Source organism: Xiphophorus couchianus, chromosome 20 (assembly GCF_001444195.1).
Source record: "Xiphophorus couchianus chromosome 20, X_couchianus-1.0, whole genome shotgun sequence".
Classification (NCBI taxonomy): domain Eukaryota; kingdom Metazoa; phylum Chordata; class Actinopteri; order Cyprinodontiformes; family Poeciliidae; genus Xiphophorus; species Xiphophorus couchianus.
The window spans coordinates 12,311,859-12,334,908 of record NC_040247.1 but is presented as its reverse complement, the minus strand read 5'-3'; the positions used below and the strand labels follow the sequence as shown (position 1 = coordinate 12,334,908).

Here is a 23,050-nt window from a genome sequence, read left to right as displayed (position 1 = left end):
TGATCATTTTGACAATCAAAACTTTAGACGTTTGTATTAGTTACTGAGAACAAGATCAAGGAAGTGGACAACTAATTCCACATTTATCTTTTCTTTAAAAAATAATTTTTCAAGCCTAGTTTTTAGTCACTTACAGACTTTAATCTTAATATAAAACTGTGCAAAAATAAAATAATGGCATAATGGTTCCTTTCCTACTTGGTAACATATTCTGAGTCTAACGTGCATGTGTGGAATTTTGTTGGAGTGCCTTTGTGGGTCTGCTTTGGTTCATCCCCAGCCACATATGCTGGTAATCTCCACTGCTTCTTGAATTCACTGAGAGTTGCAGTAAACAACCTGCTGGCACTAACCCCCACGCTTTTGTCTAATCCACACTTTGTTGTTTCAAATATGATGATGAATCACAGCAGCAGAAAACAGACACACATACACACTTTAAGAGATGTGTGCCTGCAGACTAAAGCTTGAGACCCTAAGATTTACACTGTAATATGAGCTTCAAAATCTCTGATGCACAAGTTCGCAAACAGATTTTTATGATCAACTTTGAGATTAATTTAACTGATTAATTTACTAATTCATAATCTATAATAGACCTGCAAACTAAGGACACATGTAAGTTTGCTTCAGGAACGTTTTCTTCAAGACATCTGTTCGCTTTAATGAAAGTTTTTAAAATACATTCAATTTTGCTCAAGCTTTCCATGGAAGCCTTGGCTAATACCTCCACCTACTGGAGGAAAGAGTGAATTACATGAGACCACAAAAATGTAACTTTTTTGTCTATAAATAGACTGAGACGCCTATTTATACTGGTAAAAAGTGCATTAATTAAATGCCGATATGCACCATGGTCAAGAACCAAAAGTAGCTCAATTTCCAATTTCTCATATATTTAGTGTGTCAAATTACATTTGTTTTTGTTTGCCGGGTTTTTTTTTGTGCATGAAAGATTTCAATGTTGAGAATAAGTTAAACAGAAGACAGTGAAGTTGACAAGTTGTAAAAATGTCACAATTACGTTTCCATGTTCATTTATTTTAGATACCAAAACGACTTCTTGGATTAATTTCCCCAAATCCAGATTGTCTTGATAAGGGTTTGTACAGGTAGTCAAAGCAAAACACTCCAGATTTCTGTTTACTTGGAAGTGGAAACGTACTGTAGTTATCTGAGAGATAAACATAATGAGCATCTCCTATATTTATTTTGGAGTTTCAACATTTTTATTTGGAATCTAAGTTCTAAACAGATTGAACATGGAAGCCTTGCAGTTTAAGAAATGAAAGAACATCAGTGTCCAGATAGGGGAATAAAAGGACGCGGTCTGGCAACCTTCCTCCTGTCATATTCTCACCGTGACGCTGCTTGAAGTTTGAAGCGTTTTTGCTTCTGCAGAAGCGAAACATTAAGCTGACCATGGCAGGAAAGAGAGCGTTAGTGATCCTGTCTAAAGGTGCAGAAGAGATGGAAACTGTGATTCCTGTGGACATCATGCGCAGAGCCGGGGTTCGTTATGCACAGTTTATGCTATGTGTTAGCATGTTAGCCTGCTAGCATGAAATAACAGGCAACCTTGCTGTGTCGCTACGTTGAATCTTCTGCTATAAACAACCCTTTAAATATCTGTTAATCACAGTCATATTGAATAAAAGTCACAGAAAACTAAATACCCCAGTAATTAAGTTATGAGTGCTGAAATCCGCAATTTCATCACTCGCGTTTGTTGTTTGTTCAGCTAAGTTGGCTAACTGTGGACGGTCCCCATAACCTTTGCAGTGAGTTCAAACGGGGACAAAGATAAATGTCAAAGTCCAACCTCATTTAACCTATAAACTTGATTAACCTTTCAAAATAATGATTTGTTTAAACCAGTGAAGTCAGGATGACGTGTTGTGATAATCTGCACCAGTGATAGGTGGGTACATACCTCAGAAATATCCAATTACACACACACAAAATACTAAAGTAACAGTAGCACTATTTTAACATATTCAACAAGACATATGCAGAATTAAAATGGTGTTTCCCTCATACATCTGGTGCAAAACACCAATCTTATTGAGATTATATTGCTATTATGTCTGATTTAATATTCTAAAATGACGTAATCATCAAATAGATAATAGTTATGTGAAAATTCTGATATTTTAAACTAGAATGAAAAAAAGATACAAATAACATAATTACAAAAGAAATTTTAGGACTAAGAGACATTTCTTCTAAACAATTTTTTTTCTATAGAAAACGTTAAAAACTAATACAGTAGGTACATACGTACATAGATGTTAGAACAGTGTAAAGCACATCCAGTGACAACATTTAGTGTTTACTCGATTTTCTCAATCTCCAAATGGCACAATAAACTGGGCAGATGGAAAATAGCATAACAACAAAGTTTGAGTACAAACAAGATGTCTCACTTTTATACAAACTGTATATCTGTGTCTGGTGCATTTTTGGTTAAAATATGTTCATTTAGTGACATTACTTACAGTAAAAGTAAAAAGTACGGTGCAATAAAAGTACTTCTAAAGTATTTTTTTTCAAAAGTTATTTGATTAAACGTAACTAGTTACTACTCTCGTCTGATGATAATGTGTTCATATCTGTAGATTGCGGTGACGGTTGCGGGTCTGACAGGAAAAGATCCAGTCGAGTGCAGCAGAAGTGTTGTAATCTGTCCTGATGCCAGTCTGGAAGAAGCCAGCAAACAGGTGAGTCTTTTGGTTCTCCAGTAAGCAATCACAGTGAGTGCCTAGCTGAAGATTTCACAGCTCTTTAACTATTTTACATGCTGTCACATTACAAACACAAACTTCAGTCCATATTAGTAAAGTGGAAGGAGAACAATTTCAGCCTGCATTTATAATCAACTCACTTCATTCTAACACAATTAAATAAATTTCAGGGCAGAAATTTCTCTTCGAAAGTCCCCTGCTTGTAGTCTGGCTGTGTGTAATTTAATTTGAGTAAAAATTCACCTGCTCTGTGAAGGCCTCAGCGGTTTGTAGGAGAACATCAACAGCTGAAGAAACAACTTCACAAAGTCCAAGAAACACAGCAAAGAGGTCATGGATGAATTTGTGGAGAAGTTTAGAGCAGTTAAGTTTATGCTTCAAACATCTAACAGAGCACACTGTTCAACCCATAACACGAAGATAAAGATCTGACATGATACTGATTTTTAACTAAACTGACACACTGGGTTTAATTAAAAGGTTAATCTGTGAAGCCTCTATAACTTTGGAGGAGCTGCAGAGATCTATCGCTCAGGTGAGACAACTGTTTGTCATTCAGCCCACAACTCTGGTCTTTGTTTGATAGTAGTAAGAAGAAAGCCATCGTTAAGAGGCCATGAGTAGTCTTGATTGCCGTCTGACTAAAGTTCCACACTTTGACCCACATACAAATGTGGTATGTGTTGAAAGGCAACATTTCACTTAACCCTAAACACACCCCACAGTGAAACTGGGTGATGACACCATCATGCTGTGGGCTGCTTTTTCAGCAGTGACAGAAATGCTGGTCAGAGTTCATGAGAAGATGGATGGAGTTGAAATAAAATTAGTTAGACTTGAGACTGCAACAGAGGGTCACTTTTCATGAGGTTGACAATACTAAATGCAGAATCAAATATACAATTAAAGAGTTTAAATCAAGATGTACACATGTATTAGAAAGCCCCAGCCCTGCTCCAAATGAGGATTGATGGCAAGACTTGTAAAGTGAAAACTTTTCAAGTTAATTTTAACCGGATTAACCAATCCGATTAAAATTTCCCTTAAAGTAAAAAAAATTGAGCAGCTTCTGAAATCTATCAGCTACACTAGGTTGTATTTTAGACTATTTAGACTAGGGAGGAAGAATATAAATACACTGCACACTTTTCATATTTTAAAATTGTTTTACAGCCATTTATTTTTCTTCCTCTTCACAATTATATGCCTTGTTGTGTTGCTCTGTCACAGAAAATCTGAATTAGTCACCTTGAACTTTTTCACATTTTGCCACATTGCAACCACAGACAGCAATGTAGTTTTAATGTCGCAAAATATGAAAAAGCTCAAGGGGTATGAATATGTTTGTAAGGCACTATAATATAATAAACTCTCTCAAGGCATTTTATTTAGGTCTTCAATTTCCATTTAAAGGCCCTGAATCTGCAGGATTTTTTCCATTCATTTGTATCTGATATACTATGAATAAACTCCTATAACAATATGCCTGTTTGATTAATGCCCTGACTTTCATTGAGAGGTGTTAACTGGTATGCTGGGTGATGGTTGCTGATCTTGCTGTGAAACTTTATCTGGTTTGGTTTCTCAGGGGCCTTATGATGTGGTGCTTCTGCCAGGAGGAATGCCAGGAGCCAAGAATCTGGCAGAGGTGAGAAAATTACACGTGGCGCTTTGTTCAAAAGTTCAAATGAGTTTATTTGTTAAAATAAAAAATGGAAATTGGGAGCAATAGCAAGACTAAAATGACAAATATCTTAATAAGCTTACTCCATAAACTGCTTTTTTAGATTTAATTTTCTGCTATTGACTCAAATTGAATCTGTTTCTGTGGGGGAGGAGATTGATTTTGCTATAATAATTCACTGGAGACATGATTTAATTGTTACAGATGAACAGCAAAGCAAACATACCCAATTCTCAAGAGCTTCAGATGTGACAAAGGATGATCTCAGCTGGTTGCTTTGTGCTTATTTGTACCCAGATGCACTTTTCTCCTCTCTAAGAAATGTTGCAATCTGATTTCCATGAACGCTTTGTAGCTTCTCACAACTAAACATGTGGATCACTCATCCACATATTTAGTCTCTACATTATCCGGTAGTAGCTGCAACCTAGTGAAGTCTTACGAACAAGTCGGAGCATTTGGCTGTTCCAGTCCTACTCTGCATCCCTTGGTTCAGTTTTTATGCTCCTCTAATCTGGAACAAAGTTCAAGACAACTGCAAAAATGCTGAAACACAGAAAAGAATGTTAGTCTGTTGAAATGCTAGAATTTTATATTTACAATAAGCGTATTTATGGAAAGGTTAGACTATATATAAATCTGTGATTGTGCTTAAACTTTCTGTGTTTCAGAGAAATGCTGTTGCATGTGTTTAACATACTGCCACTGTGTGTTAATATAATATAGTCAACATATACACAGTACCATCACACGGGCTGCAAATGACTCACTGTGCATCTGTTTTCTTCTGTTTTTTCTACAGTCTCCTGCTGTGAAGGAGGTGTTAAAGGACCAAGATGGCAGAAAAGGCCTGATTGCAGCCATCTGTGCAGGTACAGCTTATGAAAACAAACAAACCTTAATTATACTGGGCTAACCTCTGGTAGCAACCTATCTCTGTGGGTTAAATACTGTATATGATGTGACCTTTGACCTGATCATCATCATTTTATTCTAATAATGTAGACGTTCTGGAGATATTTGCATGCAAGCAGTTTGCCTCATGTTAGGGTTATTGTATGAGTGAAAGATTGTGATGCCTATTGAAGTTTAACTAGAAAGCTTTAGAAATTATTGTTCCACAATATGTCAGAAGTGCACACACCCATCTCACGATGGCAGGGTTTCTAATGTAAAACAAATTAGATCAAGATCTGTCTTTTTTGAAGTTTTTGCAGCTTCTATGTGGCACATACTCTGTAAAGTTCATCTGAAGAAAGAAGGTGAATAAAATGATAAAAATATGAGAAAAGTTTGAAAGTTTATTCAGAACCTATTATTAGACATGCTTGTATGCTTGATGATTGTTTGGCAGCCTATCTGACCACATGTCTTCTATTAATATTTGGAATAATGTCCAGTTTTTGTGATGCAACTTATTATCCCATGTTTTATCAATTTTTGATGACTGTGTTTACTCTCTTTTGGAATATATGATGTGATGGAAATTTTATTTTGCATTCTCTCCTGACTGATACCTTTGAGAAATTAAATCTTTTTGATACTTCTAAAACTCTGCAAAATCTGGCTTCATCTCAGTGATGCAAATAAATAAATGTAAAGTAAAACCTCAAAGGACATTTGAATATGATATTGAGTGGACTGGATTCACTCTAAAATTATAATTTGCTTTAGCAAATGATCGGATAAGGATGTCCAGACTTATACAACATGGAAACTACAATATTTTCAATTTTGACTTCTATCCAAATTTTTATGTTATTTTCAGTTGAATTGCACATCCAACACAAATTGGGAAAGTTTTAATTTTTAAAATTATTTAAGTCAAAGCATTTTAAAAGGGATGTGCAAGGGATTTTTTAGTTTTAAAACAAAAAAAAAAACCCAACTCAAAATATAAAATGTGCTGCACTTAAAATTGTATTTTGTACTTTTTCTATACTACTGACATCATTTACTGGGTTTTATTTTGTGAAATTGCAACACTTCAAGTCTATCCGTTTCTGTGACTTGTCCTTGACAATGTCTTATTTTTGAACATGGACACTAAGATGAAATGGTAGCAGACAGAACAGACATTCTCTTGTACTTAAGATGGCTTCTGCCTGAAAGCATGGAGTAACATCTGTAAAAGACATTGAGGTGATATGATGGGAGAGACTTGCAATGCCACTGAAGTTAACAGAGACATCCTGTCTTCTTGGATTCAACTGAAAGCAGCACAGCTGATGAGACAGCTGTTTCCCCTACAGACAGACAGGAACCAAAGATAAACCTGGGACTTATTGTTCTGGATCTGAAATTAGGGGCTTTTTGATAAACTATCTCTGTCCCCTAATGCCACACTTCATTAACTTGTGGTCACTGGCGAATCTCCCCCGCCCCCCGTGGCGCACAAGTAAAGGTTGCACATATGCTGATGTCCCTGAAAAGACCCACAAGCACTTAGATTTTATCTTACAGCCTTCCAGGACAGAGACAGGACGCAGGAAAGATGTCTCAAACGGGGACAGTGAACCGGTGCGGCAAAGTGGATTGAAGGGTGTCCTAAATATGACTGGAATCCTCTCAGGAATACACGCCTTAATGAAACAGGGAGAGGGTGCATCATGAGATGAACATCTGTTTTTTTTCCTTGACTCAAGGAGAAGATAGAGCTTCAATTGACAATATCTCTTATTCATCAGAAAGTAAATTATTGTTTCTCTGCATCTGCCATGCTGTTAGTTTCTGTACCCAGACTGGCGTCCTCCGGGTGGGGACTCGTAACGGGAGTAGCTTGGCTTTAACTGGCAGTCTGCTGTTCTGCCAGTGGGGAAAGTGTAATCTTGAGACAGCACGGGAAGGCAGCCAAAGCTCCGGGATCAATAACTTTCTATTTATTAACAGTTTTTGGATGAGCTAACAGCAGCGCTAGGGCATTACCAAAGTTAATGCAGCAGAAGTCAGCGTCCTCGGCCTCTCCTTTTGATTTCCCTCCCTTTCCAGAGTGCTGCAGTCTTTGGAGAGGAGCTGAAACTGTATACTGTGTGTGTATTCTTAGAAACAATACAAAGGTTGAGGACACCTTCAGGACACGCCGTTATCAGATATTGTGCCATTCATTTATTATTAACCAGAATATATAAAAAGATTTTCTAAAACTGATAAATGTGGTTATTTTTATATTCTTTTTTGTATACGAGTCTAAAAGCTTTTAAGCACACCTAAACCAGCTTGGCTCTTTTTCAGGTCCGACCGCTCTTCTGGCTCATGGCATCGGTTACGGCAGCACAGTCACCACACATCCTGGCATGAAGGAGAAGATGATGGTTGGAGGTAAAAACATTGTTGACCTTGATTAGTTTGCAGTACCCCTGAAAAGTTTTGATTCCCCTTAAATATTTTCACATTGTTCATTTTACAACAAAAAACTTTAGTGTATTTTATAAGTATTTTTTGTGAAATACTAACATAAAATATTCCATCATTATAAAGTGGACTTCTTTTTACAAATAATATTTCAAAACTGTGCTTTTGTATCTGCCGCCCCTGAAGGGATGCTCTGTAGAATCACATTTTGCTGCATTAATAGCTCCAACTCGTTTTTTGTATGGCTGTACTAGCTTTTCACATCTAGTTTGATTACTTTATTATTTTGAACATTCGTCTTTGCAAAAATGGCTCATACTCTGTCAGATTACATGGATAACAGCTGTGGACATCAATTTTCAAGTTTTGCAGATGATTCTCAGTTAAATTTTTGTCTCGACTTTTCTAAACATATATAGGCATGAGCTTTGATGTAAACCATTACCAGATTCTGTTTGGTGTAGAAAACCATGTCTCATTGTTCTTCCACTTAAGTCATGCACTTCTTTATGTTGGTGTACAACACAAAATCCCAAACAAGTATTTTGAGGTTTGTGGTTGAAGACATCAAAAAGGTTCACTGTAGCTGGAATTGTATGTATCTGTAAAGGGCAGCAGGTGGTGCTGTACTAGCTCTTTGATTGTTGAAAGAATCATGTCACTCTGCAGTTGGAGAGCAGAGAACAGCACTGAGGTGAAGGAAGATGCAGTCATTTGACAGAACATACTAGAACTAAGCGCGATGAAACAATGGCAGGGTTTATGTTTGTGAATCTGAGCTGTGGCTCCGAGCTCACACCGTGCCATCCTAATGGTATTGTTCTGTCTTTTTTAGATCACTATAAATATTCAGAAGCTCGAGTGCAGAAAGATGGGCATTACATCACCAGCCGTGGGCCAGGAACCAGTTTTGAGTTTGCCCTGACGATCGTAGAGGAACTTATGGGGGCTGAGGTTGCAGCTCAAGTCAAGGCTCCTCTTATGATGAAAGACTGACTCTAATGTTCTCTCACCACTTTGGAGGAACTGTGACACCTAAACATCTGGCTATTTCTGTTGCACAGCTTGATTTCTGCAAATAAAAGGAAAATTATCACTGCATAATTACCACAAATGACTTCCACATAAATTTCCCCTGTTTGGTTCGTTGCCTAAATAGCTTCCTCTTTGTCTTGACAGCTTCCATTGTGCAATCATTAAAGGTGTACGTGTGAAGGCTCAGTTTGTCTTGCCTTGTGGTGTGTTGCTGGTGGAGGTCACTTTGACTTGTTTTTACTTGCTTGTTTTTAACGCCTAAATATAGGCTGTATAATGTAACGTATGAAGGAACGCTATTCGGGACGCGGGAAGAGGAATCCAAAAAGACTGGCAGCTGTCCTCAGCCAATGAAGAGCTTTGGCTCGTCTGCAGTTGTGTTTTAACGGGCCAATAGGACTCCGCTCAGAGCGAGAGGGCGGGGCTTAGACGCAGCGCATGGTAGCTGAGTAAGAGCAACAAAATTCAGAGGGTCTTCACCCCAGCCGAGAAGGAAGAGCAGGATTCTGTCAAAGGTAGGGAGAAAGGTGTTTTTCCTCTATGACTCGCATGTGTTATTCGGGTTATTACGACTCCTATAAACGCCACATATGAGTTCAGTCATGTTCAAATCCGAGATTTATTGTGAACGCAGCGTTTGTGACGGTAAGTTCCAGCGAATGGTGTCGAAACCTAGATGAGATCAGGACGTTCCTCCTCACCCCACAGCGACCCGGATAGGTTTTAACATCATTACCATACTCGGGTCGCTGTATTAGCACTGATTAGCCCGCTCATTGTTCTGAGTGGACCGCATCAAGTTCGTTGCAGTCCAGGCCAAATTTGATTGGCATCGTAGCCCGCGGAGAGTAGCGGTCGAGCAACGTCTGTTTCCAGCGCACGCTCACAGTTCAGATGTGCGTTACCCGTTGAACGTCATATCTTCCAACACACTGAGACGTCGCTCTGCGGATGTGAGAGGCGACGTGGAGCCGTCGGTTCCCGAAGAAGCTCTCCATCCTCAGCAGATGCTATAGCTGCAGAGTGAGGCTGAGCTCCATGATCGCTGTTGCTAATGCAGTGCGGCAGAGGCCAGGTTAGAAGTGCTGTGCCATGCAGGCTGAGACTTCTCTGTGTGACACAGGAAGCTCAGTCATATTTCTTGAGATGGAAAGAACTATTCTAACAGGAAAGAGTATAATTCTAAACTAACAGAGGCATTTTCCAACATAACCTGATGTAAAGAGATGTACTTAGTGATGGGGGTTGTCAAGCTGATGCCTTGACATTTACTTTTGCACCCTCAACAAGAACAATCAAAGGTGCTATTTTCACTTCTATCTCTTTACATAGGCAGGGAATAACAGCACCGCGTGTTATTCTGGTACACCCCGTGCTGCACTCACAGGGGAAAGATCTAATACACCCTCAGACACAGAGCCAGTTCAAGGCATAAGCAAACCTAGCTGCTGCTTTGGGCCCTCTGTGCAGCACAAGTGTAACTCGTAAATGGATTCAAAACACACAAATGAACATGTTAAAATGTTTCTTTTTGGTTATTTTGATTATTTTGGCTGACTACTAATGAAACCCCAAAATTTAGCTTTCCGGAAAACTGAAAAAAAGTGATGTGTGTCTGCCTCAACACACATTTCTCAGGTATGACTTAATTAGCAGAGCTTGGCTGCATGAAATGTAATGTGCTAAAAGGAGGAAATGTACCTTCTTGATTAAGGTGTGTATGACCAGAGACGGGTCTAAATTTTCAAGACAGCAGCTTTGTGGACTGGAGTTTGAGACCCCTACTATACATTTTTAATGGTGTTTACGTCATGTCAGTTTGCAGAATAATCAACCACTGTGGTACAATGCTAGGCATTAAGCTAGGCATCTACATTTCATAGTAGAGAAAAATAGGATTTTTCAAGTCCAATTGAAAAATGACATTAGCATTCTGAAAGTACTTTTCAGCAGCGAAAGGAGAAGCATGAAGTGTTATAAAATATTTTGGTAGATGGCTGTGCCGAGTGTGGACTTGATAAAACAGTGGACCAACATCAGTGCATGACATGGCTCATCATGTATTCATAATTAGATGAATGCAATCTGCAAGATTTACAAACTTGTGGATTGTAAATCCTCAAGTTCCTCACTTTTTCTCACTTGGGATTCTAACACTTGATGTAATGTTTAGCGTACTGACATTAACGAATCATTATTGCATTCCAAACAATACTTTGTGCATATTGATAGTAAAATCAATATGACCAACTCACCAAATATATTATTGGCAAGGAGTTTGAATGCAATTTACAAGGGATAATAAAACCAACCAAACATTGAACTCAGGCTGTCCTTAGTGATTACGATATTTCACAAAGTGATTTTGTGATGACATACATCACAACATGACATTGATCATGTAGATCTAGCCCCTTTAAAATTAGATGCTACACAAAATATCTTATCACATTCTGTGACGTCAGAATGAGCCTACTTTTAAATTTGCCTCAAAATTGCATTAATGACAATTTAAAAAAAACTTATTTCAAAGAACTGAAAAAGTATTTACTATAATCACTCGGAAGTAAATCTGCTTGATATGTCAAAAGTAGAGATGCACTGATGAGATTTTTCCTGGCCGATGCTGAAGTTTTTGGACAAATTGGCTTTGACCAATTCAGATCTTTTTTTTCTCTCTGACAAAAAGCACAGTAGAAAAATTACTGCAATAGTGTTTGTAGTTTTGACTTAAACTAAAAATAAATAAATAATGATCTCCCTTATGCTTCAAAACATGATCCTAACATTTGCCAGATTTTTATTATTAAGTTGCATAAAAGTGCATCAGATATTAAGCTTCTGGTTTAAATGTTTCTAAACTGTATAAGACAACTGTTGTTTGTGTTTTTGCATTTATTGAAGAGGAAAATAAGGTTCAGTATATGACCTTGCCAATCAGAGGCCTTTTAAGGAATTTTTAAAAGCTCAGTCATAATATAACATTACTAATTCATAATTTTTAAGAATTTTGTTTTCTCTATGCTGGAGTCACATGCATGCAGAAACCACTAACCACCAAATGGTTATGCTAGAGCAGAATAAATTTAACTGGTTTGTCCAAACTTTTCACCTTATTTAACAGAGGTTTGTTTAATAAGTAATTTGAAACATCTGTAGATCAAGCAAATGCACTTTATGGGATTACGGCAGTTTAATTGTTGGCATAAAACTTTATAGGGATGATAAAGGCACATTTAAACGCACAATTTAAAAGAGAAATTTGTGGTGCTTGCGATGGATCGAAGTGGAAGTCAGACCCCAGATCGAATTGTGCTTTGAGCCCTGAGCAGTCTTGGGCTGGGTCTCTTTAGATGATAAACGCTTCTCTCAAGGCATGCTGAACTGACCTGCAGAAAGCAGGGGTCATTTAAATTAGAAAGCAAGTCAGTTGGTTCTTTTACCGGCTTTTACTACCAGAACAGCAGGAAGTCTAAAAAAAGACTGATGCTTTACCAATTTCAGTGCATCAAGAGAGGTTGCTCTTGTTAAAATCCCATGATGTCAAAACTACGTAGGTGCACCTGTGTGTGATGATTACCTCTGGCTACAATCTGGAAAGTTCAGCCTAGCTGAGCTTAGTCACTTTAGACAGGGCTATTCCTTACATGTTGTGGAATCATCATTACATTATGTATCCAAGCTCAAGTACTAATCTTTTCCAGGATAAAATGTGAGGATAAATATGACTTTCTTGATGACCGTCTTGATGACAACATATAGCACAGTCTCATTAATGTGCGTTTTTCTTTCTTTCTTTCTTTTTTTTCCATTTGGATATTTCTGGAACGTTAACATTTTGCGCTGTTGCACATAACATGCTAGAATTATTCTGCTTGAGCAGCTGTACAGTAAAGAGCTGGAGGCCTGGCTCCCTATTTCTGGATGGGGCAGAAGACGGTGGGCTGGGGGAGGGGTGAGGCTATAGTCTCCGACTGAGTCAGTGGTTTAGCTAATGATGCAATTAGACTGCTGTGTTTTGCATCTCCTGATTAGATCCCTTACTCGCAATGGCCTGTCTGCAATAAAAACAGAAACGGCTCACTTGTTTTTTTGTTTTTTTTACAAGCAGTTGGAGTTTTATCATGCAGTAACATGCGTTACATCATAAGCAACACATTAACTGACTTGGCTCTTCCTTTTGAAATGGTATTGACATTATAGGTCTTTTTACATGTTGGAACCACAGTAGCTTTGTAACTTAATGAATCTTCTCTAGGTCTACCTGTATGTTTGTAACAATTTGTAGACCATTAAGCAAACACTGTAGTTAAACATCAAACTCTTAGAGGTTAGGTAGTTGGTAAGCTGTCCTGTTACTCAAAAGGATGAGCAAGAGAACTCTTACAGATTTGGGGCATCGTCCAACTTAGTGATGCAGGTGTCGATGTCCAGACTTCTTTGTTTTACTCAATTTTGGCAGACGTAGGAAATCTTATCTTTTACTGTTGGCCACAGCAATGTTAGTTAGTCGACATTAAGTTATTGCCTTGTTTTGCAACAGCTCTGTTTTAAAATTAAGAATGATTTTTAATATAGTCTGTTTCAAGTTTCAAGAAAGGGTCCTGATCAGGATGTGTTTCTGATTAAATGTCATCTATTAGTTTTCTCGTATTGGACATTATTGTTGCTTTATTTCAGTCACAACTGTAGCAAATCAAGTTAGGATACCATAAAGCAGATTCCTGTTACTAGAGCTGCTTCCAAATCACTGTAACTATAAGTATGGTATTGTGACAAAGGTTTTGTAGTGTCTGCTCAATTTTGCCTATTTTGAGCTCCTTTCAGAACAAGGATCGCTGCTCCTGAGCTTTTGGGTCACTTTAAAACCAAATAAGCTGCTGGCCACGCCCCACTAAATCAGCATTTAAATCTTGCATGTAAAAATGGCTGCAAACAGATGTGCACTTAAACAACCGTGAAAAGCAGAAGTAGAGCTTCCTGCACAACCAACAAGAAGTGGTTTCTGGATGGCAATTCAACAAAACTTTTTTCCAGCAACTTGTATGCAATCAAATGTCCTGGAGCTCAGCTTGGCTTGCTAGATGACAGGCTGATCTTCACCTTGGTTGCTAGGTGAGGGATAGTGCTGTCTGACTAGTGACGTTACATTCTGAAGGTTTTTGAAACGGCTCATTTCCCAGATACCAAAAATACATTGACTTATTGCCAAAAAATGGCTGGGTGGTTTTTAAAATTGCTTTGGCATACCTTTGAGGCAGAGACACAAACTGAAGTACAAAACATGCAACATAAAGATTTTGCATAATAGGTTTTCTTTAACAGAACTCAAGAGCAGATATAAAGTCTCTGACATACATCAGTCTGAAAAGACCTAAAACTGGCAAAGCTCATGATGCTGGCTTATTTTCACATCCACTGTTGTAAATAAATTGTTGTCAAACTGCCAACATGATATTAATGACTGGTTTAAAACTGGATCATTGATACATTTTCTCTTCAATAAAAGTACACATTCTGTGGATGCACACATGACAGCATTACCTGTCACCTAAAACAGACACCAGGGTAAACACTTTATTTTTGTGGATGTCAAAATTCGAACTAGTGTAGTCCCTGAAATGTGTTGACAGCGTCTGTGAATACCCTTTCTTGGCTGTCTTATTTACTGGGTCAGGAGCTAAAAAAGGAATTGTGACTCTGTGTTAACAAGAAGAGTGAAGCTAAAGGTGAAAGCCTATCTCTGTGTCTTCCAAGATGTGAAAATTACTTGTCTTGTAGAACATTTGGTGTTTAACCTAAAAGTTTAAAAATGAATTTGAATGGCCAATGTCATTAAATGAGAAAATCATAAGCAGCTGCACAGGAATGCATTAAACGACTGATCTTTACCGAGTGGAAAAGTACTAGAGAAATGGGTGAATGTAATTTTTCTTCTGGTGACATCACTTTTTTCTCCTCTGCTTAATAAGTTGTCAGAGCTTTATAAGCTTTTTTCTTTATATAGCAGCAGAACTGATGGTCTGAGTGTTTCTTAAATGGCTGAGCTGGTTTAAAACATAGCAGGATTGCAAGCACCTGGTCCAATCACAGGTGCATCAAACTTTTCCTTATGCATTTGTCTGACAAACACTTGATTTAATCACACACAGCATACAGTGACGGTTAGAAGTTTACCTGTACTTTTCATATGGAAGATTTATTTATTTTGGGCTTTTTATGATTCATTGGAATAATTCTTTTTCCAAAGTGGAATGATACAAAAAAGAAACTACTTTGGTTCACTTTTAAAAATAAGAATTGGGAGCACAGATTTGATTTAAATACAAAACCTTCCTGAGTTATACAGATAGGTTCAAATATATACCACTAATACTTGGTTAGATGCCCCTTTGCAGGTTGTAGAGAAATTATCCACTTTCTATCTAAAATTTTCTGGTCAGTTTTGGGTGCACATTAGAATCCTGTTCTTACGATAAATGGTAGTGCTCATCTAAGCCAGTTGGTTTCCTGACATGAACATAGTCCAGAAATGCTCGGTACGGTTGTGGACGGGGACATTCCAGCAGCTTCATTTGCCTGGTAGGGCTGCAGATGTTAAGTTTGACTATAAAAAAGTTGTCGACACCAAATTTTGTCGTTGACGCATCCTAAAGAACCTTGTCATTGTTTTTATAACTGGCAGGCACTACAGGAAGTTTGTCTCCATTTTCCTGACATAACTGCAGGCTGAAGAGTTCTCCTGCAGTGACAGCACTACTGCAATCAATGAGCATGAACACAAACACAGCATATCTGTGTGCCAACTCTGGATTGGTATTTTTTATGGAGGTAAAACCGACTTAATTTTATGTGCGTCACTTCAATCTATAGACATGATTCGGGCATGTTGTGCTGCAGTGCGACGAGACAGAACTGATAAATGCACTTCATCTGTGGGAGGGCTAGTACTGTTTTCAGAATCAGTGACACTTAGAAATGGAGGAAATACCATTCATCCAAGAAACCATTTCATCCAGGAAAAGATGGTTGAAATGTATTAAAAGCCAAAATTAACACAATATTTTTGTCACTGATAATGTTTCTAAACTTCCAAATGGCACTGTATGAAGGCTGGACAAGGAGAGAAGAGATGGACTAGACAGTTCAACGTCATCGTGAAGTTATGGATTAGATGATTTGGAGGACATTTTAAAAAAAAAATACTTGCTCTTGTGTTACTTAGTTTTGTTCATATATATTTGGTCCATGTGTGAATTAATATGACAAATTCATGCACTCCATTATATCAATGGCAAACCATGCCTGTTGCTAAAAGTTTTTTCAGATGCAGGTGGATTTAGAAAAAGTCCCTGTGTTGTGGCATCATCAGTAGGTGGCAGGTGATTTTCCACTCTTAATGGAACAAATGGAATGGAGCATTCAATTACGTCTGCCTCAAATTCAACACCAGAAGAAAAATCTTGCCAGTCAGACAGCATCGTGAGAGGACTACAAGGCAGTTCCAGAGATTTCTTTTGTGTCAGGCAAACCTAGCAGTAAAGTTAGAGGAAAAACATCTCAGACCATTAACATTTTGTTAATTCTAAGGGTGATGATTAGCGCCTCCACTCATGCTATTCTCTTAGAAATATTCTGGCAGTCTGTTTCATAAATGTTGTTTAAACATAATAACATTAAGTTAAACCTCTATCAGCTTTTTGAGTGCCGTGGTTTTATAGCTGATCGATTTATGCTTGCATCACTTGCAAATACTGTTTGCTGGGTGGGGCCAGCTTCTCAGAAGCTGCAGTCGTTAATACGGCCTTTAAAATTCAAACCACGTTGCACAGTAATTGGATTTGATGTTCAGAAGTTTATATCATATCCATGTATTGATTCCCATGGAGAAGTAATTGTCTCTCTGGACGCCTCTATGAGGTTGTGAGTGCACTGTCATGAAGGTTTAAGACATCTGAGATGGATTTTGTGGTTAAAAGCTTTTCAGCATACAGGTATGTGTGCTTGTGTTTCTTACCTTCTGCATAATGTGATATACTATATTAACTTTTATGTCTTGAAGCTTCTAAAACATATGCAACCTTCTCTTCTCTGAACTATACTAATTTTGAGCAGTGAAACATATCCAGATTCCTAAAACTGAGATATCAAACTAAATCTGACATTAATGTTTATTGCATTTACAGAACTTTGCAAAAGTATTCACTTTTCATATTTTGCCATATTACAGTGTATTTTAATAGGATTTTATATGATTGCTATTCTTAATGATGTGAAGTTTCACATCATTAAGAAGGAGAGAATGACAGTGAGGGAAAATGAACTTTTCTTTAAAAGGCAGAAATCTTCAAGCAAATTATCACCTATAACTAAAGCTTTTTATAAAGTCTGAATGGCCAAATAGATTAAGCTATGTCTGACTGGTTGAAAATAGCGAGCAGCAGGCTTCACGTCTTACCACAGATTCTCAACTGGATTTGCTCTTGGACTTTGACTGAGCCATTCTAACAAATAAAATGTGTTTTGATCTAAACCAAAGCACATTTGTTGCTTCCCTTAAGCCATGTTTGCATCAGTACTGTTGACAGGTGAACCTTTGCCTCAGTCTAAAGTATTTTACTTCAAACAGATTTTCCTCCAGAACTGCTCATATTTTTCAACCCAAACCAATTTTTCATCTACTAAGATCAGCTTCCCTGTCCCTGCTAAACAGAAACACTCCCCAGCATGATTCTGACACTACCAATGTTCAGGGTGATGGGCACATGCAGCATTTTGCATGTTGGCCGAAAGGTTCTCATCTTACCAGAGAATCTTCCACATTTCAGCTGTGTCCCTTACATAAATTGTTACAAACTGTGAACAGGTTTATTTTTACAGCTTTCTACCATGGGTCTCTTGGCTGCTGTTTTGATTAATGCTGCCATTGCCTGGCCAGTCATGTTAGGTCAAGTTTATTTGTATTGCAACAATGCTGGTCAAAGAGCTAATACACGCATAATACAGAAACCAATTATGAAACAAGCAATAAACTTTCCATTTGTCAAATGTCATTGTCAACATCATCAAGCAAAATACATCAGATATGTTGATCACTAGTCAAAGGCAACTTTTAACAGGTGGGATTTTAGCTTTAATTTAAAGGAACTCAGTGTCTCAGCATGTTTGCAGTTTTCTGAAAGTTTCTTCCAGATTTGTGGTGCATAGAAGCTGAATGCTGCTTCTCCATGATCAACAGGTCAGCATGTCTTAGTAGGTTTGTTGTGTCTTCTTCCGTGTAATGTTGATGATTCTCACTGGATTTTATTTAGGGGTTTCAGACTAAAGGGTCGGTGAATACAAACGCATGTCACTCTTTTCAGATTTTTATTTGTAAATGGATATAAAAATCTTGTATCATTTTCTTTTCACTTTACACTTGTGTACTACTTATTGTTGGTCCATTACATAAAATTCCAATAAAATGCAGAAAGTTTTTGGTTGTAATAGAACAAAAATGTGCTAAACATTCAAAGGGGCATTGGTTTTTTTTGTAAGACACTACAAATTGTTGCAGAATTATTTACAGGGACTCTGGTTGAATGTATGCTTACTCACATGCTGAAAGTGTATGAGGAGGTGTGTGGCTGAGAGGGGAGGGGCATTTTCTTTCTCATCTGCTCTGCTCAGTAACTCCAAGCTTGCACGTTTCTTCTGTCTCGTCTATTCATTGCCTATATTCTTTCCCTTCTCTTTTCCCCTCTGTCTGTTTGCACTTTCGTTCTGCCTCATGGTCTCGTGTCAGACATACATGCTGTTCTCGCGCATAATCTTGTTCACAGTGGATCTCGCAGTCTCCACTCGTATCCCTCTCCTCTGCTCTCTGCTTTCTGTTTTCCTGCTCTTTATCTTGGATTTTGGCTGCTGCTCTGCATCCATCCCTCCCTTCTGGTCACTGCGTCAGCAACCAGCTTCAGACTGAGGTGGGTGTGTATTTTTTATTTTTTTGTAGGGGGTTCTGAAACGGTATCATCGCTAGGCGTGAATCTACATGTCTCTGGTATCGTTCTCTCTCTTCACGCTCTCCCCTCTCTTCTCCTCTCCCCTCACTTTGTTCTGTTAGTGTGAGTCGGGATGATTGCACTTATCTTATCCTACTGGGAAACAAGTGCCATACCTTCTGCATGCAGCGGCATTTAACATTGTCATGCAGTATGCTAGCGAGGTAGTGCATCAACCTCTCCAGATCTCTCTGACCGCCTGAGAGCTGCTGTTGATGCGGTTAACACTGCTGCTGCCGCTGCAGCTGCTGCATTGAAAACCTTCTCTGCATACCTTATTATGCAGGCATGTATTTCAGTCTTTCTCTTTCCTGACTTTTTCAATTTGTCTCATGTGTATGCGTGTCTTATGGTTCTTGCTTTTTTTTTTACTTTGACTTATTCTAAAATTTATTTATAAGAGGAGAAAAGCTATCATTTATAACTAAAGTTTGAAAGATGTGCTTTTGCTAAAACATACTTAGAGACATTTATTTAATGTTTGGATCTGTTTTAACTTACCTTACCTTACCTGTCTAGCTGCTGCTGCAGTTTCATCTGTTGCAGTTGCCACAGTGGGCAACACCTGAAGCAACATTTTCCTGTGTTTCCCTGAAAAAAAAAATCTGAGCTTGTGACAGTCACCTGTGCCCGGCCGAACACGTTAACCGTGTGTTTGAGTGTGGGTGTTTGTTGTAGGCTCGTGCTTCTGCATTATCGTGTGTGTTCGTACATATGTGTAGGTGTGTGCGTTCTCCTGTACAGCGATGTGTGCCTGCCTCCCCATGGGCTCTGGTCCAAGAAGAAAGCACAGGAGAGGTATGCTGCAGGGGTTTGGTGCAGTAAGCTGTTGAGTGCTTTGTAACAAGCACACAAAAAAAGAGTTGGTTTGTGTCCTCATGCTGGGCAGCTGCACGTGTACTGCAGAAAACGGATGGGTTTCCCTTGAAATGTCTGCAGTCTGGGTGTCCTTGGGTTTTAAATTTGTTTAGTCAGGTTGCTGTGATCTTTTTATTTGATCCCTCTTCACCCAGAATTTTTTACTACCAGAACCAGAAGAATCATAATGCTTGTATTGTTATTGTACAGAAGCACAACTAAATTTTGTTTCAGTACATCCCATCCAAAGAAGACAATAGACAGACAGAACAGGGAAGACGGGGTGCCTGGGGCCGCGGCTCCTGGGGGGCGCCGCAAACAGTACAAACAGTAGAACGCCTGCTTCTTTTTTTGTCTAAAGGCTGCAGATGGTGGGACAAGAAACTGCACTTCTCATAATAAAATACAGAAAATGATTTGAAACAAACTCAAGATCACATACAGTGACAATAGTGGCTGTTTAATCTTTATGTTGCTTAAACGCTTTGGTTAGGTGTCATATCTAGTACTCCTTGGAATGCTAAAGACAAAGATAACAGTTTTCTTTGATGGTGCTCCCATCATTCTGGGCCCACAGTTTGCCAGTTTCAACAGAAACTGTTAAATGGACATATTGCATAAAACAAATAAAGACAGATTGGTTAATTATTTGTTCAAATTAGAGTGTGTCAGTAGATTGACATGATTTTGTAAGGCCTCATTTATAGACTTGGACATAGACATAGTAATGCACTAAAAGCCTTCCTAACATGAGATTGCAGAGCCAGCTTAAAGTGAATTACACTCAAAATGTCCTACTTTAGTGTTGCTTTCTTTAAAGTAAATGGCCAGAGGTAGATTTCCTTTTGAACAATTGAGAGACCCCTATACAGGAAAGATCTGAGTTTCCGGTTGGTTTGTTTCGGGTAGTAATCCCTCTGTTGGATGAGCTACTTTTAACAGATTTCGATGTAGTTGCAGTTTTCTCTTATCAGACACACCTTTTACTTAAGGAATAGAGTTTTGGTGCAGGGAATGTTCTGACTTCAAAAAAGTCAGCCTTATATGCTTGAGCCAGAATATGACTAGCATCCATCAAGCCTCTATGGATGCTAACCTTAACAAACGGCGACGTGGATAATGATTGTCTTCAGAACTTCAGCTAGTATGAATGTACTTGTGGTATTGTTATGGTTTTACTGTACAAAATACAAGTAAACCCCCTCAATGAGACTTCAATTGAAGTCACAATAGTACTTGAGGGGGGAAATTAGTAGTACTTAGAATTGATCCATATATTGAGACTAAAATCTAAAATGAAACCTGCTTTATCAGAGTTGCAGGTACAAAATGCAGATGTTGGTTTGTTGTAAAAATTAAAAGTCACCTGTTTTAATCGCAGATGCAACTGTACTTTCTATTATGGCATATTGATAGCAAAGATCTCCTGTTCTGATCCTTGATAACTGTGAGATAGAAACTTAATTGACTGCTGTATCTGTGTCTCTGTGTGATGTCGCTAGAACTTCTCAGAGAGCAGCTGAAACATTTGTCAATCCATTTTACAACAGTCAAAGCAAAGCTAAAGGTTTGTAAAGCAGGGGAATAACTAGCTTTGTAAGTTTGTTCTCGCACAAGTAACTGAAAGTGTTTTGGAGCATGTTGTGAAACAAGACATTAATTAGTCATATCAAAAGCGAGAGTAAATATGCTAACATTGACTTAGCCCTATTACTCAGAATTAAAGCATGGTCAGCAGGAGCAAGACTACAGTTTATAAAAGATTGTACCTGTCTGTGTGAGTTAGGAGAAACAACTAATAAGTCCATGTGTGTTTTAGCTGCCACATTGACAAACATTATGGTTACTTTTTAAGCAACAATAGCCTTATGTTCAGGAATCATGTTAAAACTCCTTGTGCAGAAACTCCTGATAGGACAAAATATCTGATGCTGCCAGGTTAACCTCTTAATATTGGGTCATGTACATCAGAGGCGCAAATAAATTTAGTCGTAATTAATCAAAATACTAATGTAGACCATGTTACACTTAATGCACTTTAAAGCTGGTGAGCTCAAAACATATGCTTGCATTGATTGGAATTACTTTAACATTGTTCCAGATTGGCATTCTTTGTCAGTGAAAGTTTAATCATAAATAACTCTGATCCATATCCAAGGTGATAAATTATTGACCAGTGCATTTCTAATGGCTTGCAAAAGTCCTCTTTTTGCAGGATTTTACAGCTTACTGCTCTCAGTGCTATAAGAATGATGTTTTAATACACTGAAATTCAGGTTTATTTTTAGTATTTATTGGCCTGGCAATGTTTTTGGAAAGTCATAAATTCTAAAAACTATTAATCGAATAACTAAAGTCATCTGAGCAGTTGTAACAAAAAGTTGATTCAAATTTTTTTTATTAATTTATTCCTAGTAGTTGCCACGCTGTTTTAGAGGGACATACAGTATGCATCAAGCAGAGAAGGTTTTGCATTTAGCTAATTGTGTTCTTGTACATATTAACTTTGACTGTGAAACTCAATTACATTTTTTTTTGGTTTAGTATTGTATACAGGGAAGCCTTTCAGCACTACACATTACTTAGTTAATCATTAAAATACATCATAAGTGCAGCTGTAGTAAATTCTAGTTCTTACACTCAAGTCTGTGTTAAGGCTGCTGTAAACTGTCAGTGTTGACCCTCAAGGCCTTCCTTAAAAGTTATTCTTATTTGTGGAAAAGCAAATATCCATCTAAGTTTATAGTTGACCTTTATGAGAACAGTTCAGTGAGTCATTTTTATTGTTTTTGAATCTTGTTACAAAACTGGATTAAAAAAAATCTTTGGTTCTGGAAAATGTGGCATGCCTGTTTCTGCCTTCATCGGCTAACACAATTTACATCCTTTTAAACACATTGGATTTTTTTTTCTTGCACCACGTCTCAATTGCATTGTCTAATTACATTATACTTTTATTAATTTTGACACTGGATGGTATTGATTTGGTTTGCAAATAAAAAAAGCTTTCTGTTCACAAGATGGTCACAAGATAAGGTTTGCCTTATGTGATTTTTTTCCCAGAATTTTATTTTATGTAGATTTATGGCTTTCTTTATATAGCATAGACACTATTCCAAGCACATAATAGCACACATTTTCACACCTACAATCTAAATTCATTATTTGCTTGGTGCTGATAAAGAAAAAGGCTTTTTATCCTGTTTAGCTTTCCCTTTAAATTCAATCTTGGTCAACTTCAGTTGCCACCATAAAATACAATGCAGTTTTTCCAATTGGTTTAAGTAATTTATGATTGTCAAATGTGATAAAGGTGTTAAACTGCAGTTGACAAAGAC

General features: G+C 37.9%; 2 protein-coding genes across 5 annotated transcripts in view; both read left to right on the top strand.

Moving 5' to 3' along the window:
* Positions 1–1,312: 1,312 nt before the first annotated feature.
* Positions 1,313–9,000, top strand: park7 (parkinson protein 7). Its single transcript, XM_028001821.1, has 6 exons — positions 1,313–1,512; positions 2,619–2,720; positions 4,333–4,392; positions 5,231–5,300; positions 7,660–7,746; positions 8,615–9,000. The coding sequence occupies exons 1-6, from the start codon at positions 1,423–1,425 to the stop codon at positions 8,773–8,775; spliced, it is 570 nt and encodes a 189-aa protein (XP_027857622.1). The 5' UTR covers positions 1,313–1,422; the 3' UTR covers positions 8,776–9,000.
* A 206-nt stretch (positions 9,001–9,206) lies between these two features.
* Positions 9,207–23,050, top strand: part of kcnab2a (potassium voltage-gated channel subfamily A regulatory beta subunit 2a) — a 98,408-nt gene continuing 84,564 nt past the window's right edge. For 2 of the 4 annotated variants that reach the window (XM_028001820.1, XM_028001817.1), the window contains exon 1: positions 9,207–9,329. The gene's annotated coding sequence lies outside the window, so the exon portion shown is untranslated. Of the gene's footprint in view, positions 9,330–9,805; positions 9,890–18,477; positions 18,777–23,050 lie in introns of those variants that run through there. The other 2 variants (XM_028001819.1, XM_028001818.1) reach the window with 2 other exon arrangements.